This window comes from Excalfactoria chinensis, chromosome 2 (assembly GCF_039878825.1).
Source record: "Excalfactoria chinensis isolate bCotChi1 chromosome 2, bCotChi1.hap2, whole genome shotgun sequence".
Classification (NCBI taxonomy): domain Eukaryota; kingdom Metazoa; phylum Chordata; class Aves; order Galliformes; family Phasianidae; genus Excalfactoria; species Excalfactoria chinensis.
In genome coordinates, this window is record NC_092826.1 from 94,846,097 (window position 1) to 94,863,991 (window position 17,895).

The 17,895-nt window shown below is 37.2% G+C and overlaps 1 protein-coding gene across 2 annotated transcripts in view; it reads left to right on the forward strand.

The window, feature by feature from the left end:
* LOC140247687 (amphiphysin) overlaps positions 1 to 17,895 on the forward strand; it is a 99,349-nt gene that overhangs the window by 32,314 nt on the left and 49,140 nt on the right. For both annotated transcript variants that reach the window (XM_072327528.1, XM_072327529.1), the window contains exon 2: positions 11,600 to 11,680. In XM_072327528.1, the coding sequence (XP_072183629.1) occupies positions 11,600 to 11,680 (81 nt within the window). The remainder of the gene's footprint in view (positions 1 to 11,599; positions 11,681 to 17,895) is intronic.

Genomic DNA, 17,895 nt, shown 5'->3' on the forward strand with positions numbered 1-17,895 from the left:
CAAGAGGATTCTGTAACATTAGAAAACTTTATTGGGAGGTAGTGCTGAAGTCAAAGTGTTTGCTTTACACAGAAAAAAATTAAGACAGGAGGCATGAATTGATTAAATTTTTTAAAAACTATTTTAAGCAGAACGGTGGTCACTTTTTCTACCTTGCCACTAAATGGAGGACACCAGCACACCTGATTTGCAAAAGGAAAAAAAAGAGGCATTTAACAATGTCCCGTACCATTCCATGATACTTAAGGCATGAAGGCTGTTAACCTAGTGTTCTGCTGTATCCAGCTATGGACTATATTCCCAGTGATTTTCAGTAATAGTCAATCTGCACCTTTTCCTTTGGAAGAAGGTCCTTCTTACTTATCTGCAATGATGAAGGCTTCTGTGGAGCTGTACACTGAAGCAGTGCTTCAGCATGATCTGCTTTTGAAGAGTTTGAGATGTCTCATAGCACTTGCTAATGAAAGGCATTCCAGCTCATCTGTGCTGCAGCTGTTCTTCCAGCATGCTCAGGTGACTATGGCCACAGCATCTAACTGTTATTCTATTTTGTCCCAGCTCTGGAAGTGTAATTTTCTGTATTTCCTATCACTTAGTTTGTGATTTTTTTTTATTTATCTCTGAGTTTATAAAAAATGTATTTTTACCAAATCCTGACTTCATTTACATTGATCATGCTGACATTTTCCTCTAACTCAGTGTTTATACAAATAAAGACCACTAAAATATGTGAGAATGTGACTCCAGTTGAGGGGGGACTTCAGAAGGACACGGCATCGCTCACTGTGAGGGCTTTGGAAAAACAGTGTTCACATGCCAGTTCTTTTCTGGCACCAGGAGACATGTTCAGTTTTCATGACAGCATTTTGTGTGGAAACAGTATCTATGAGAGAGCTCTTCGATGTGTTGATTTCGCAAAGTAGAACAGGACTGCTGTTTGCTTGGCAAAGAAAGAACTTCATTGTAAAGCCCTAACTGTGCCCTAGGTGCTGTGGACCCAAGCAAAACACACCAATTTCCATGCTCAGCATCTCTGAGCTGTGTCCAGGGGAGTTGCCAGGGAAAGGGCTAATTCTAGGGTCTCATCCCTAAACCTTGCAGGAGAGAGTGGGGCCATGTTTGCTTGCAGTATATCAGGCAAAATCTAGATGTCAAAATTCAGGCATTTGATGCTACTGTTGCTGATAGACTTCTCTAACACTGGAATTGTTTTAGATTTAGAGCCTTCTTTATCTACTTTAACTTTTGCCCGTCATCTTTAAGTCCTGTTTAATTTGTGTTATTTCTCCAACCTCAGTTGTCTGTATCAGTGTGATTATTTTCTTCCTTGGTTTTGAAATAATGTCTAAATCATTCCAAGTACCAGGTGACCATGACCTGGGGTGAGCATGAAGAAACAATGCACATAAACTCCTGAGAACAGCTATCAATGAGAGAAATGTAGAAATATGCTATGCAAGATGAGCTTCTCCAGAATACTTTAGGGTTTTTTGACCTTCAGTAGTGCAAAAATGTTGAATAATTCTAAAAAGCCATGAGATGGGAAGCTGGTAACTTTTCAGAAGTATTGACTAGTAGTATGTGCTAGTCAAAGCTACCATGTTATGCTAGATTAATCATTCATTTATGAAGCTTGTCTTGGGGAATTTGTGATTGTTATGAGATGCCCTCAGATGCTTTCAGTAAGTAAATTAAATCTCTCGTGAATCAGTGAGTTTTTAAAAAAGCTATTTAGAAAAAAAGAATGAATTAAATGCCTGGGTAACATAGATGATTTCCTGAGTTCTCAAGATGAATATGTGATCTAATTGTTTCATATATCTGGGACATAATGTTCTCAATTATTTGAAATGGAGACCTGATTATCATTCCACCTACAGGGGAGTAAATTCAGCTCAGTTCCTCTTCCTTTGGATGAGGGTAGAGGAGAAAGCTTTGGCACATCCCCAAGATGAAAAGTAACTCAATAGCAAATGCTTCCATGTCAGGCACTTCACTGGTATGTAGTTTGCGGTATATTCATGCTCCATGAAGAAACAGTAAATTCCTCCACAGATGAGCATCAACCTGGCAAGCGTTTTGCAAAGTATGAGGTGAAATGTTCTTCACGTTCTTCATTGCAATGTGTGGCATGACATGAAACTGTCTAACAGGTGGTGAGTTATTCTGTTGGCAAGCCACCAAACCATGGTGGAAACTCTTGATTTTGCTTCTAAAGGGCTCTGCTATCAGTCCTGTAGTAAAGATTGCCTTGTGCCTTCAACAAGGAAATTCAGTCTTGACTGGGCACCAAGGAGCCTCAGGGAAGACAATAATTGCACCTCTGTGCATGCTGGACCAAATGTTATCATTTTGTTTAGCCTCAGACAACTCTTTTATCAAGGAATCAGAATGTCTGTGGAAGTGTCACAGCTCTTAATGGAGGAGGCAGTGAAGATTAGGCAGCTGTATTGCTTCATTCAGCATATGGATTAATTTAGCAGAAGAGTAGATAAGACCTAAAAACATTACTAGCCTTGTATATGTAACAGTGAAAGGAGGGTAAATTTACCTGTCAGGTAGCTGAAGCTGCACAATGAGAAATGCATAAGCTCCATTGTTACCCATGTCAGAAATGGCTGAACTCTTCTTCCATCATTGCTGCAGTTATGGATGTTGCTATCATTTGAGGCTTAAGAATGTGGATTGCAGTCTTACTGCAGAGTATGAAATACAGCCATTTCTCCTGATCTGGCAGACAGCAGTTAGGAAACAATGTCTCTTTATTTATTTATTTATTTATTTACTTTTATTTTTTGCAGAAAATTTATTTATTTTTGAAACTTTTTCTTTGGCTCCTCTTTGGTTTTAGAAGTCATGTTCTTTTGTAAATTGACCTTTGTCTTTTTTTTTTTTTTTTTAATTATTATTATTATTATTAGAAGTAACCTTGAGATGCCTATGAAGTTATTGAATGGAATTTACTGACTTCATGTAAACCTACTGTAGAGACATTATAATTTAATAGTAACACTCTTTATCTACTTAGTGTCAAAATCCATTTCTCTTGTTATAAATTGGTTCTGTTTGGTGAGTTTAATCAAAACCAATAGAAACTGTGGTCCTTGGATCTTGGAAATAAGTGCAGAAAGTCAGGTACTGCAATGTGAGTAGAATGGGAAATAACCTGAAAAGCATCATTACTTAAAGTGAAAGGCAAGTTTCTTTACGAATTCTTTGTTCCACTGAAAGCACACCATCAGAGCTAAAAAGAATAAAATAGGAATCTGCTAAATATATCCTGTTGAACTAGACAAGGGAAGAATGCCTATGCATTTTTAAATTCAAGGTCTGTTATTTTGAATGTGATCTTTATTTGGCTTTGTTACTGAAAAGCTTTTTGCTTGATTATTTTTTATTTGACTGCCATCAGGCAGACAGATAGAACATCAATGAATACTTGCTACAATGAATCCAGGGAGACAGTCTGCAAAGGACAAAGTTGTCTTTTTCAAGGTAGAATTTAAATACATAAATATGAAAGCAAAACTAAGCTAACCACAAGTAAATCACAGTTTTATATTTGAAATCTTTCTTCTTGACCCAGGAAAAGCTTGATTAATTTGGAGATAACAGAATGCTGCTGCTGAGGACTACAGTAGGGTAAATAAATTTCCATGTCCAAGGTTGAGCTTTAGTAGCTTTGTTGTACAAAAGACAGCTTTTTAATTGTATTGTGGCTTTTTCCAGGTTAAATAACTTTTTACTGAACATCAGTGTAGTTGTTTTCAATGTTCTATTTCTGGGGGCTCAAAAATTAGTTTTTGAGGAAGAAAAAAGGTTGTTTATAGGCAATCTACTCTTTTTTTTTATTATTTTTTTTATTTTTTTTAAGCATATCTGGATCATTAAAGTGTTGTGAATAGTAATTCTTCTACAGTTGGTTTGATGCTATTTCTTATGCTTTGAAAATACAGAGAAAAACAATTTTGAATGGCTGCTTTAAGTTTTCTTTCATAGTTTCAGAGTACCAGGAGTTTCAAGTAAGTAGTGAAATAACTAGCTTGTCTCTTGGTAAATTTAAACATTGTAAGATAAGATATTATTAATCATGGCTTTTTTGGGTAGGATCTTCAAGCAAATCAAGGTGAATATTTCCTTGTCTTCAATATAGCAAAGGAAAAGTATCAGGTACTCCGCTTTGGAAAGTTTGCAGCCCAAGTAGGGCAAAAGGTGGATAGAAGGCTGACTAAATAAAGTTATAACATGAACTGAGTGAACAGTTATCAGAGTGGAAAGTAATATGTTTCTTGTTAGTACTTATTGTAGAGTGCACACTTAAGGAAAATATCTGCTCAATAGAAAGTGTAGAGGATAAACCACCAGGGAATAGGGAAGTGAGGGAGCTGGTGAGGAAAAGGGAAATAAAATGTGATGAGTAGAGTTTAACTAGTTTGACCTCCTACAAGTCTGAGATACCGGTCCAAGTACCTTCAGCTAGATGAGTAAGCTTAGGCAGAAGTAATACCAACTAACAGGATTTTTTATTAACTCAGCAGAACAGTTTTTTTTATTCATTTGATATGTGGTAAAGGATGTAGAAACTGAGCTAAGGATATTATTGCTAATTGTGCAGACAGTTAAATTTAGCTCCCATTGAACCAAAAAAGTGATCAATCTTTTCAAGAAATACAAACACCAATAGCTAGAGAAGGGCAAACATACTGTCTTTCCAGTCTTTAAGATGTCTTTTTATTCTCTCTCCCTCTTTTATTCTGTATAGGTCTAAACACAGCAAATATCAGTAATAAGAAACTCCTTTTCACAGGAGGAAAGCCCAGAAGTTAAGATGCTAGTCTGAATTTGGTACCCTGCTGTAACTAAATTTCTCTGAAGTTGCTGAAGAAGTTACTTGTTGTTACTGTACTTTGGTTCCTCAGTAGTAAAGTGAACAATAAATGAAATAACAGAGTCACAGCAATCTTTTGTTTTAGGGTACCTTTAATGTAATGCTTTCCTTTTAATTCTTTTTATTATTATTATTATTATTTATTTATTTATTTTTCTCCCCTTGTCTTTTTTAACCATTTTTTCCAATTTGTTTTTCTCTTTAAACTGCCTCCCATGGAGTTCATCAACTATGCCCCTTCCCAGGTTCTCTGCCTGGATGCCCTTCCCTATTATACAGTCTGATCACGTGGAGCACACTGGGGAAAACTAGTTCCACGGTTTGCCTCTCCAGAGTTTCATTTTTGAAGTGCACTGTGGGTCTTTGAAGCTGTGCTAGGCTTTGACTTTTAACAGGTATGCATACCTTTCGGAATACACATGGAGAGTGATGAGCCTTCCAGGTCTTACAGCATTAAACTCCATGCAAGTCCCCAGAGACAAGCAGGGAAAAGTCCTTAGCAACACTTTGCCACTGCTATAATCATGTCTTCTTTTCTCACCAGCAAAACAAGTCTTCAGAACTCCAAAGTTCTTCATCTTTTAAGTCTCCTTAAATTCCTACTGACCAGCTAAGCTGTGCTGCTCAACCTCACAGAATCCACTTAGGCAGAACAATAGCCACCTAACATGTTAAATGTTGCAAAGGTGTCTAGTAACAGTATAGTAAGTTTTCTGAGTGCCTGAAGGAAAAAGTAGTGAGAAATGGTGTAGTAGTGTGCTGCACTGCCATGTGCAGGTCTCTGCTCTCTGTAAAACACTTTCTGGCTTTAACTGTAATGACCAAGGACTGATGTAGAAGACCGTCTGTGGTGTTATTGTGGAAAATAATCATAGTGTTTATTTTGTAGCCCTCTCTAGAGTATTTTAACATCATCTGGGCAATGATGTACAATTAGATTCTGTAATTTGCAGAAAAATTATTATAATCATCTCTCATAGCATAATGTTCACATTTGTCATTTAGGCTGTGTAGAAAGATCACATTTCCCTCTTTCAATTTCATTTCAAGAGAACATATCATAGTATTTTATGCTTGTCTGGTTATTATTTAGCACTTTTCCCATTTGTTACATAACTACTTCTATACATCATAGTATTTTACAGCACTCAAAGCACCAGCAAACAAAATCTGACATAAAATTAACAAAAGAAAAACATCCATGAGAAAGTGAACATTCATGCAAACAGCAAATTTCTTACCTAATATTAACAAGGACGGGACTGTCATTAGGAAAAATCCAGCAGGGATTTAAAACCTGAAGATACCACACTAGGAGGTCATTGAAACAGATTGTTAGATTCTTCAAGGATGTTCAGAATTGTCACTGCACAGTTGCCTTGTATCCTCCCTAAGTATCTTCTCCTGGGAATCTTGGAGAGAGATTGGTAGGTCATACAGGTACTTAGTCTAACCTGTAGAATACTTTCTGTGCTCTTCCATCCTGGTGAGCACTTGGTTCTACTTCCATCTCTTGGGCCATATCTCATACGTGTTCCTTATATCTCATATATGTTCAGTATATGACTTTTTGTCTCCGTGCAGAAGAAATTGTCATCTATTAGGACAGCAGTTGCATTCTTCTGCTAATTATATTTTCCCAAATTGCAGTTTCCTTTGAGGCTTTTCTTCTATTATGTGATCCACCATGTCCAGACTTTAGCAGTAAAATTCAACTGAAAATGGGCAAATAAGGATTATTATACACAGTGTAAGATAAGCCCTGAACAGGAGGCTGGAGAATGAATGGAAATACAACAATAGAGATACAACATACATTACATAGCAATGAGAATTGACTGCAGAATGTTGAATGATCGGGGATTCTCTGTATTATTAATACTACATGTGTGCATGGGTAAATAGAATGATAACTACAGATCAGCTAGCATTGACCTGAAAACCTGAACTAAGTTTCATCACTTCTTACTGTAAGTAATGATAATGATCCAGACTGCAGGTAGCAGAGAAAAAAGAGAGTGATCAAAGAAGGGTGATGCTTGTCCAGGATGGGGAAGAGAAGGCTCAGGGGAGAGCTCACTGTGGATTGCTAGTACATAAAGGGGCCTAAAGGAAAGAATCTTTATCAGGGAGGGCAGAAAAAGGTCAAGGAGCATTGGGTTTAAACTGAAAGAGGGGAGAGTTAACTCAGATATGAGGAAGATATGAGGCTGGCTGCCCAGATATGAACTGGCTGCCCAGAGAAGCTATGGATGCCTCATTGCTTGAGCCATTCAAGATTAGCATAGTTGGGGCCCTGGGCAGCAGGATCTGGTGGGAAGTATCCCTGCCCATGACAGGTAGTGGAAACTGAATGGTGTCTTTAAGGTCCTGTCCAACATAAGTCATTTTTATAATTCTCTGTTGTTGAATAAGTTGAAATATGGTCATGTTTACTCCAAACTTTTGCATTTATTTTTTTATTCCACCTCAGACAAGTGTTCTTGTCATGTTACTCATAAGACACTTCCTTCAAAATTTTGTTTTTAATATTGAACAAATACTTACTCATTTTTGTGAGCATATTTTGAAATCCTGTAAGGGAAACGGTTGATCACAGCCTGAACCTCTCATTAACCATCTGAGGCAAGCGACAAAGTCAGCTGTGGGAGCACAGGTGAAGGTAATTCAGCTGTGCTCCTGGACAGGGTGGAGCTTGACTCCACCTCTCCTAGATCCCATTTAAGGGCTGACCACCACTAGGGTAGCATCTCTTTCTGGAGATTGCTCCTTTGTGGAGTTCTTGTTGTGAGCATCCATCACAACTGAAAGCCTTAGCACTGGTGAGTATTTCCTTAGATGCCCTCTGGCTACTTACTATGTAATTACAGCTATACACAGCTATACACTTGTATTATTCCAACTATACAAATGCTTACAAGAGTGTGCACATGCATATCTCTAAAATCCTTTCTGCCAGATGTACCACCCTGCAACTACTTAAGAAATCTGCATGTACTATTTGTCCAGCCTTAGTGTTTCTTTTATAGGTTGTAGAAGAGAAAAATGTTATGTCTAAAGCAGTATTGTAGAACAGTGTTGTAGGTGCATGAGTTTTCGTCCGCTGAGGTCCTGTGCCATTTGCTGTTCTCAAAAGATTTAAGGCAATGACTTCTGGTCTTTTACTCAAAAGCGTTTGTTTTGCTACTCATACTGGGATTGTTCTGTAATATCTTTGCTTAGTAGTTCTTCTGACAAGTTAAATTATCTTAGTGTTTTCAAGCTGTGAATTTCTGATAAAGGCTTGTCCTGAATCTTCCTACCTAAGCCAACCTGTCTTTCTACCTTAAGTGGTTTTGAACATGTTGGTTGTTCTTTAAGAATATCACAGCTCTTTGTTAGCTTTGGTTCAGATCTGAAAATCACTATTTATTTCTTTCCTGCCCCCTTTGCCACCCTGAAGTACCATAGTTTGAGAAACTTCTGTAAAGAAGGATGGACTAGCCCTTCAGAATGACTGTCACAGCAGCTATTGTAACACTGTCATCTTTGCCACAAAATATGAGTTTTCAATATAGTCAAGTGTACTCAATCCTATCTGTAAGTTTTTCTATTCTAATCATTTCCTTTCTTTGCTATGTTGGAGACACTTAACCATATTTACTTTACAGTCCTTATACAATATCATCATTTTAATTCAAGGTTAGCCAATTATTAATGCTATTTTTCTAGCAGTTCAGATCTTCATAGGTCTGAAATTTATTAATTACAGTAAATGAAAGTGCTTCAGTAACTTAAAAGGAAAACTGTTAAGTCTAATATATTCCAAAGTGGCAACTGGAAATGCAGTATCCTCAAATGGAAATATGCAAATGAAAATATTAATAAATGATATCAGAAATGGTTGATGTACTTACACAAATTTTGGGTATGTTTTGAATCTGTCATTTATCTATCTCAATACCATATTATCAGACCATTAATCAGTACATGTATTCATTCAACAGAATCAAGGTTTACTATCAAATTTAGCTTTTACCTTCATTCTCAATACCAATACATTTTAGATCCTTGGCATAACTCAGTGCATCATGTGGACTCTATAGTATCAAATTTGGAAGTTACAGTTCAGTCAGGAAAAAGAAAAAAATTGAGAAACTGTTATAAGTTCTGCTAATTAAATAAAATACGTGGTACATTTTTGTCTATTTTCTTTTTAGATAGGGAGATGATGTTCACCAAATATTTTATGCATTCTTCAGAAAACTGTGGAATAGTTGACTGCAGAATGTTTCTTGAGATTCATAAAATTGTAGAACCATCAATGTTGGAAAAGATCTCTTAAGATCATCCAGTCCAACCACTCACCTATCACCAATATTTCCCACTAATCCATGTTCCTCATTGCAACATCTTCTATATAATCTTTAAAATTCTTCAGTAATACAGGCTGTTTATTGATGGATGTTCTGAAACCTGGTTCTCATTCTAGCCCTTCTGGGCCATGAATTTCTCAGTAGCAGCTTTGGTTCTTCTGCTTGTTTGCAGAAGTCACCTTCTAACATCACCTCTTACTCCCAGTTCAGCTATTTAGCTGAAAGTAGAAAGAATTTAAAAGTTGGAGATGAGATTAAAAAAAAATGTAGAAATTCTCTTAGATGTTGGTTGTTCCCTATAAGTCTTGTGCTACTGGACCCGAGCAACCATTTGGAGACATAAATGTGTACCGTGAATATTTTGGGAAAGATGAAAGAATTTATCATGACAACTTTTTTTGCCCTAGTTTGTTAAATATGTTATGAATCTCTCTGACTCTAATTAACATGCCTGCTACTTGCTCCTGTGCACACAGCTTGAATGTCGTGGTTCAGTGAGGAGATTTACCTGGCAGCCAGCGCTTTAAAAGAAAACATGATTTTCAGGGAGCCATTTGGTGCAGATCAAAGTCATGCAGCAGCTGGGGGCATACTATTGGACTCACTGGTGGCAGTGAGCTATGAGTACTCCTGTGATTATTTGAAATGTTAAATTAAATGATTCCTTTGTAAAGCTGTCTGTTATACTTGTTAATATTTTATGAAGAGATTGGTGATGAGAATATATGAGATCTGTGGGACTTAAAAGCAACCCGAAATGCCCAAATTAGCCATGGGTGTGAAAAGATAAAACAAACTATGGCCAGAAAAAGTCTTTTTTTTTCTTTTTTTTCCTGATGTATTTCTTTCTTTCTGCTGTAAATACGTCAAAACTTCCTTTAAGTCCCACATTCCAGGTGCACCGGTGGTGTTGCATCAACCTTTTGATCATCTTTAACTCTGGTTTCCATTGTAGCAGTGCTTTCTGCACCTTTGTGCCTTCTGGCTTTTATGGCTCCAGGCAAACTGAAATTTAAATTCAAATTAGATGAGACAAAGTTTGACAGGTCTGGGGCTATTTATATGTTTATTCGCAGTATCAGCTACTATTGTGGATTTTTAGGTTGGGTTGTTGTTGTTTCTTTTGTTTTGCTTGTTTGTTTGTTTGCTTTTTCTGTGAAAATAGAAAAGTTGGTTGCTTTGGCTTAGGAGAGCAAGCTCAGTATTACTCTCTGAGGTGGTTTACTCCTATGGAATCATAGAATCGCCAAGGTTGGAAGAGACCTGAAAGATCTTCCAGTCCAACCATTCACCTATTACCAATAGCTCCCACTAAACCATGTCCCTCAACACAACATCCAATCGTTCTTTGAACACCCCCAGCAGTGTTCTATGAAGTTTGTTTTTTGTTTTTTGTTTTTTGTTTTTTGTTTTTTGTTTTTTGTTTTTTGTTTTTTGTTTTTTGTTTTTTGTTTTTTGTTTTTTGTTTTTTGTTTTTTGTTTTTTGTTTTTTGTTTTTTGTTTTTTGTTTTTTGTTTTTTGTTTTACAAGGGTAAAATCTATTTTCTTTTACATGTAAATTTTCAGTGTTGAAATGACTTTGCAGTGCTGTGATTTAATAACATATTTTTGTTGTTTAACACAGCATAAAGTTTAGCAGTTCAATTTACTTTTGAGATTGCTATCACATGAATAGCCTTTGTTGCTGACATACTGCAGTGTATTTATTATTTAAAGGATGATAGTCAACTTCTGAATTAATGAGGAGGGTAGATATGAAATAATAGAAGTTTTAAATAAGCATTAGCTGCACCAATTTCTGATTCAGCCTCGCAATTCTTTATTCTCATTTAATGCTGAAAATCATGCGGCTGGGGATAACATTAATACCATTGGATGTAATGAGCCGTAAGCAGTCAAAAAATATGACTTGACTTTTAGTCTGACTAAATGGGAAGAGAACTTGCAGTGCCAGCAAATTTATCTAATTCTTCCTTGCTTTGAGGCCCTGGGATTTTTTGCTGAAAGAGAAGTAGGTTCATTTAGGGGGAAGAAAAATAGTAATAAAGGAGAAGGAAAGAAACAAAAACAACGTACTCTCCTCCAAGGAACTCCATTCTTTGAAGTATATTAACACATACGTGCCCACTCAGTCTACTTCTTTTCATGCACACAAAATATTCCACTTTCTCTGCAGTCACCCTTTTTGATTTTTGACAGTGGTTTCCCAGGTGAACTTTGTAAACAGTGGTACACGTAGCGCTTCAACAAAAGGAAATGCAATTTCAGCCTAATAGAAAGAACAAAAGTGTTGAATGTAACAGCATTTCTGCTTTGTGATGCTAATATTGATCTGTTTTTGTTTTTCCCAACATAGGTACTTCAAAAACTAGGAAAAGCAGATGAAACGAAGGATGAACAGTTCGAAGAATATGTTCAAAATTTCAAGCGGCAAGAGGTCAGTTACTGTCTTGGTTTCTGTAACGCAGATAACGCAGTGTATTTTAACTTGCTCATTTTGAAGAAGGTGTTGAAGGGTAACAGGTAAAAGAAAATATTTTCAATCATGTGAGCGTAAGGTCTTGTTCTGAAATTAAAAAAAAAAAAAAAGATTAGTTGCATTTGTGCATATAAACACATAATAAATTCATATTAAACAGGTGTATTCTAATAATTTATAATCCATCATGCCATTGGGATCATTGGAGTGTAAGCACATTTTCAACAGTGTGAATTAGAACAGATCCCAACTTCAACTTGATACAGCTTTGCAGTTGCCTTCTGACAAAGAAAATGATTTGTTTCCTTGGTTTCATGCTGTGGATTGTTTTCATCTACAGTATGTAATAAAACTAGTTTTATATTAAGCAAATAGCTGAACAGTTTTAGACTGCTATGTGTTGTCATTAGTGCAGGGATGATGAGAGCTGTGGTGGCAGTGTTGATGATGCACTATAGGGCAGCTGGACTAAATTGCTCTTAATGTTGTAAATACGTACATGGAAATTGAGTTTGTCTGAAGAGTTTATAGCATACTGCCAGTGCAGTCCTGAAGTCTAACCTCAATTTCTCCTCACTTTGTTGCATGGAGTTTGGCTTCAAGATGTTAATGTCACCAAGAAAATAATCTCGTTACGCAAGTATAAAGAGAGATATCAATAACTTTCCTACCTACATATGAGCCTTTCAGAGCTCATATGTAGGAGCCGTTGAAGGGTGAGAGAATACTCTCATACACTTTACATGACATAAACGTTGGTTCATATTAGTGTTTGCAATTCCTACACTGAGTCAGTCCTATCTACCACATGCATTTCTGTCCTTTTTGTATAAATACAAATCCTGATCTCTGACTGCTCAGACACTAATTAAAGCTTCTGCATCTTACAGTGACTTAGTTATTTTCCAATCTCTAGAAAGAGAGGAAGGCTCCAGGAGCAACTGGGCTACGTAGCTCATTCTTTTTCTGAGATGATGATGGTGGAAAGTAAAAGAAACTGTTTCTCTGAGGAAAGTGATGCTTTCCTTAGTTTTGCCAAGGTCAGGTAGATACTGGGATTAATAAGGCTGAAAAAGCATCCAGAAGCTTTGAAGCCCCAAAGAGAAGTCATATTTTCTCTTTTCTTCACCTCCCTCTTTCCCAAATCTGCTGAGATATCAATAGTGTATTTCTTCTTTTCTGATTTTTCTTATATTGCAGCTTATAATTGTTTTCAATAACACAGATGTTTGCACAGCTAGTAACTATGTTACTAGAAATAAGGTGCATCTGTAAAACTCTTACTGGATAGGAGAGGAGCAGCTGGAGCGTCCCCATGAAAAAACAGAATTCTGTGGGATGTATTTTTAAATACAACCTCTGAATCAATTAAAGAAGAGATGAAAAAGGGTTTTTATCAGCAAAATCATGTTTCAAGTGGTTTTTTTTCTTCTGTTCTCAAGAATTTTCTGTAATGTTATTTTTCAGCTGAAACTGTTGCCAAGGGCTAAGGAGGATCTTAACATTTCTTCATTTTTATTTCCTCCTCCTTTGATGTACTGAGAGACAGTAATAAGCAGCCAAGCAAGGACTCCACAGGAGCTGATCTGATGCTAAATCTGAATGCAAATGTGACTTGGGGCCAGGGGAGGAAATGGGTAAGGAGTGAGTGCTGAAGGCAATACTACAACCCTTTTGAGTGACACATGCAGTTAAAGTTGGATCCAGTGGCATAACAAATGAGATATCATTTGTACATTTATTAAACTAATTATGCGTGCTGCTGTGTTCCTCTAGTCTTGCTCTCAAATAATTCTGTTTTGCTCAATTCTTCAAATACAAGGGGGAAAAACGATGTAAAAACACTGTTTCTGCCAGCTACACCAATAATAAGGAAATAAATTGCTTAAGTTTTCTTAGTTTCACCCATTCTTTGATATCCAACTGACTGGGAATGCAGAGATTCAAAGGATTATATTGTGCACCTGAATTATCACTATTAGTGATCAGCATTTTGCAGAACTGCTGTCCTCTGTGGACTCAAGCAGACATCTCTTCTTGGTTTACATTCAATCCTGCTTTCAAGGTTACCTCTGGAATTCTGGAGCCTTTAGAAAAGGGAAAATTGTACTCAAGGTATTAAAGAGTTAAAAGGAAGATGAGGTGATGTATCATTGTGTTGATATCCACAGAACAGTTGGTGTGGGCTTCCAAGCAGAACCACCCCTACTAGAGACTGCACCATCTTTTCCAGTTCTCTCCAGAATTATTTTTCTCTATGATGATTGTTTCCTATGGTCAGCCTTCCTGTAACAGAAGTGGCTTGAGAGAAAGCTCAGGCTTAACTTTGTTTCTCGCAATCTCATTTAACAGTGATTTGGCTCCATTTCCTGGCTATCTCACTTTCCTACATTTGCTTTTGAGGAAGGCTGCCAGAGCTAGCAACATGTGGGCTCTGGGTAAATTGAAAGATGTTAAAGTGGACTATTTGTCTTATTTCTCCACCTTATTGACTTGATGTCACTTTGGAGGTCAATTGGTTTTATGGATAGAGTTATCCTGTTTTGATGCTCTCCAAGGATAATAAGTAAGGATGCCCGGTTCAGCTCAGGGAAAGGACAGATAAAGAGCAAAGCACTTATTGTCCAGGAAACAGATAATGCAAAAACTGAGATCCTAATAAACAATTCCTTGCCTGAAGAGCAGATTGGATGATAAGTATTTACCGTACTCAGCTTGATGCTAAATATAAGGGTACATCCAGAAGATCAGTAGAAATTTATGTAGGACAGCATCATTTAATCTGCCCTGTGGTCCATTCCCACCTATATCTGAACACAGCTAGATAAGGGCCCCCTTTTCGGCATGAAACTCAGAGCTGAATTACCAGATGAATCACCACGGAGAAACTGAGTCATCCCATGTCTGGAGAGAACAGAGACTAGTAGCTCTACAGAGCCTCCATATTATCCTGTCAGAAGCAGTAAGCTACTGCATCTAAAACCAACACCAAAAAGATTTGATTTTTAGCGGTGAGTAAAGCTGCTATTCACCTTCCACTTAAATTGTGAACAGGAAACTGCCACTTTAAAACAAAACTTGTAAACGTTATATAAAGTTGTGTGGCATGGATTTTCAATGTACTGCGAGAATTTACTGGAGACTTGCATGTTTCTTTCTGCACAGCTAATTCTGGATGTGCTCAGCTCCTTAACTGACTTTAAAGTTCAGGAGAAAAAAAGAAAGAGTTCCTGCATAATTCTCTACTTTGTGAAAACATCGTCAGGTCCAAAATTTCTGTCTCTCTATAACTGTAGAGATCATCATTCAAGCAACTGCATCTTACACTTTTTCTGGCAGGAAGTTCAGTAGGAATTTTCTTATTCATACTATATTTTAATGACTCAGCACCAGTCTTCTATTTCATATCTATGCATATTTACTCTCATCATTTTTCCCTACATAGTTATGAGATTTATTTTATAGACTACAGTTTAAAATCTTCAGTGTTTAAACTATTAACATTATACATTGTGTGTGTGCACACAGAGATACACCAATGCTGCTATAAAAAAAAGCATCTGCCTATGAAATATTGTCAGAATAAAGCAAAATGTCAAGTGCTGCTGTTGTTGGTTTATAGAATTTGGTGAAAATTAAGAGTATTTTTTTGTTCCTGTTGAGCGAGCGGAAGTGTGTCCTATTTTACTTAATGTGCATCTCACAGCAAGAGCTGCTCTGTGGGTGAAATTGGTAACAATTCAAATGTGTCCTTCATTTTATGAAAGCGTGCTTAGCTGCCTAATATGGCATGACATTGACTTAATGCTGTTTGGTGGGGCAGTTAACAGATGCTGAAGTGTTCTTTTCATGTAAGACATACCACTGACTTTTTTATAATTTGTTAATTCCCTAAGACAGCAAAGATTATATTCATGGCCTATACACGGGCACTGGACGTGCCTCTGAAGTCCTCTCAAGCACACCTTGGTGTCTCCAGGGACATGTTTTGATAGTTGAGCTCTGTCACTGTTGGCTCACTTATTTCTAGATTGCAGTACCTGAATGTAGGTGTCTGTATTTGACTTCATTTGTGTTGAACCAGGCAATGTTATCAGAAGGACCAAGACAGCAACTCATCACATTTCTGGGGGCACCCATAGCCTTAATGGCCTTAATCAGTCCTACTCAGGAACAGCAGCCTTTTGCTTGGGCCCAGGAGTCCTATTTTAGCTCATACGAGGCCATCTATTGCCACCCTGAGCCACACTGTAGAAATGCCTTCTCCAGTCCTGCTTCCCAAAGGACTCAGAACATACTAGGTAGCTCCTGGATCTGACTCATCCTCTTGGTTGGAAGTGTGTTAGTAAAACCTCTTGTCACTTGTGGCTCATGGCATAGCCCCTTTCATGGTTGCCATGAGGATTGTGAGTCAGTTCTCTAAATGTCAGCACCCACTGCCACTTGCGAGGCCCCTCTGTGGCTCCCCAACACCATCCCACAAGTAGCTGACTTTTCTGGTGAGAGATCTCTTGAGTGGTCAGCACACTTCACCACTCATCCCTCTGTATGGACTACCTGGATTTCTTGACAGACTTTTGGTAATCTGCATATTGAGACTGACAAGGTGAGCTAGGAACTCTTGATTTCTGTTGCTGGCACCTAGTGAGAAATGTCTGCTGTTCTCAACAACCAGATCATGAGAAATTTGCTATTCCGTACACTATCAAGATAGCTCTCTGGACTTTTCTTGCTCTGACTCATTTTGCCGCATCATGTTAAACAAATAAAACTAATTATGAAATAACAAGTGAAGCACCAGTGCTGTCTTGGGAAATCTCATTTCTGAGGAATACATCATCTGCAGAATGACATTTGTTTTTCATTCTCCTTCACAAAGCTGCATCTGAGTTAGTGAAAGTGATGTCTTTAAAGAAGAAATTTGAGGGTGTGGTGTCAGAGTCACCACATGCATTCCTCTGATAGACCAAAAAAAGGAAGAAAAAAAAAGAAAGAAAAAAAAAAAAAAAGGAGTAAGGTTGTATCAATAAGCGGAAAATTAAATATGTAGCAACCTTGGAAATTGTACCAAATATGCACAGTCTTAAAATCAGTGTTTTTTATGATCTGTATGTGATGATTTGCAAGGGATGCAAAGCCATCAATGCAATATTTTAATTCTCTGATCAGTAATTATTCTGTTAGGTGATAAAAGTAGATGGCCTTTACTAATAGGGAGTTCACTTTTTTAAAATATCTAGAGCAGAAACACATTTGACAAGATTCTCAGGGCAAAGGATTTCTTAGGCAAATTTTCTTGTTGTTTTTTTATAGAAAGGTGTAATTTTGTTACCATTGCAGTTGAGAGGTTTACTCTCAAATTCAATAAAAAGCTAGCCCTTGCCTCTGGATACTTTAATGTCATGTGTCATACAACATTTGCTGATGAAGGAAATTTCATGTGGCTCTGTGTTGCTTATATATTTGAACAGCTTTGTGACTTATTAATAGGATAGGCTTAGGGAGACCCATGTTCAAAATTGTTCTTTTGAATTCATTGCCAGAATTTGCAGCAGCACTTATTTCACAATATTTGCATCATGTTTTACTGCTTCTTGACTTCTTAAACATTCTCCTAAGCAGTGATTGCTGATGACTCATAACACTAATGAAGCCCAGAAAATCTCACAGTGGTTTAGCATATCAGGAGTAGAATGCTACAGCAGTCCAGTTATAAACATAGTGTTTGAGTAATCTGTGGCCTTTACATGCCGCTTATAGTAAATTAACTAGCTTACTATAAAATAACTCTTAGTGACACAGTGTCACATGTATGAGTAAATACAGGGCTTGTACTGGAATTAAAGGCAGATAACAGAGTTCAGAATGTTCTAGCTGCCCTTCACTGGTTCCAAAACATCAGAAATTTTTAATAACTAAAAAATTATTACCATCAGGGTACATGTTCAGCTAAACCATGATGAAGAATCTCGTTGCTGAACCTACTTGCCATTCTCTTCACAAGTTAAGAGGCTATACAAGCATTCATGCTAGAGAATATACAAACTGGAAAGACAATTTCTGTACATTTGCATGACTTCGAAGCATAAGGTATCTTCCCAGGAGAATGACATGTACAAAAGGAGAACTTCCCTCTTTCTATTGTGTGCTTACAGATACCCCTCTTCAGATCT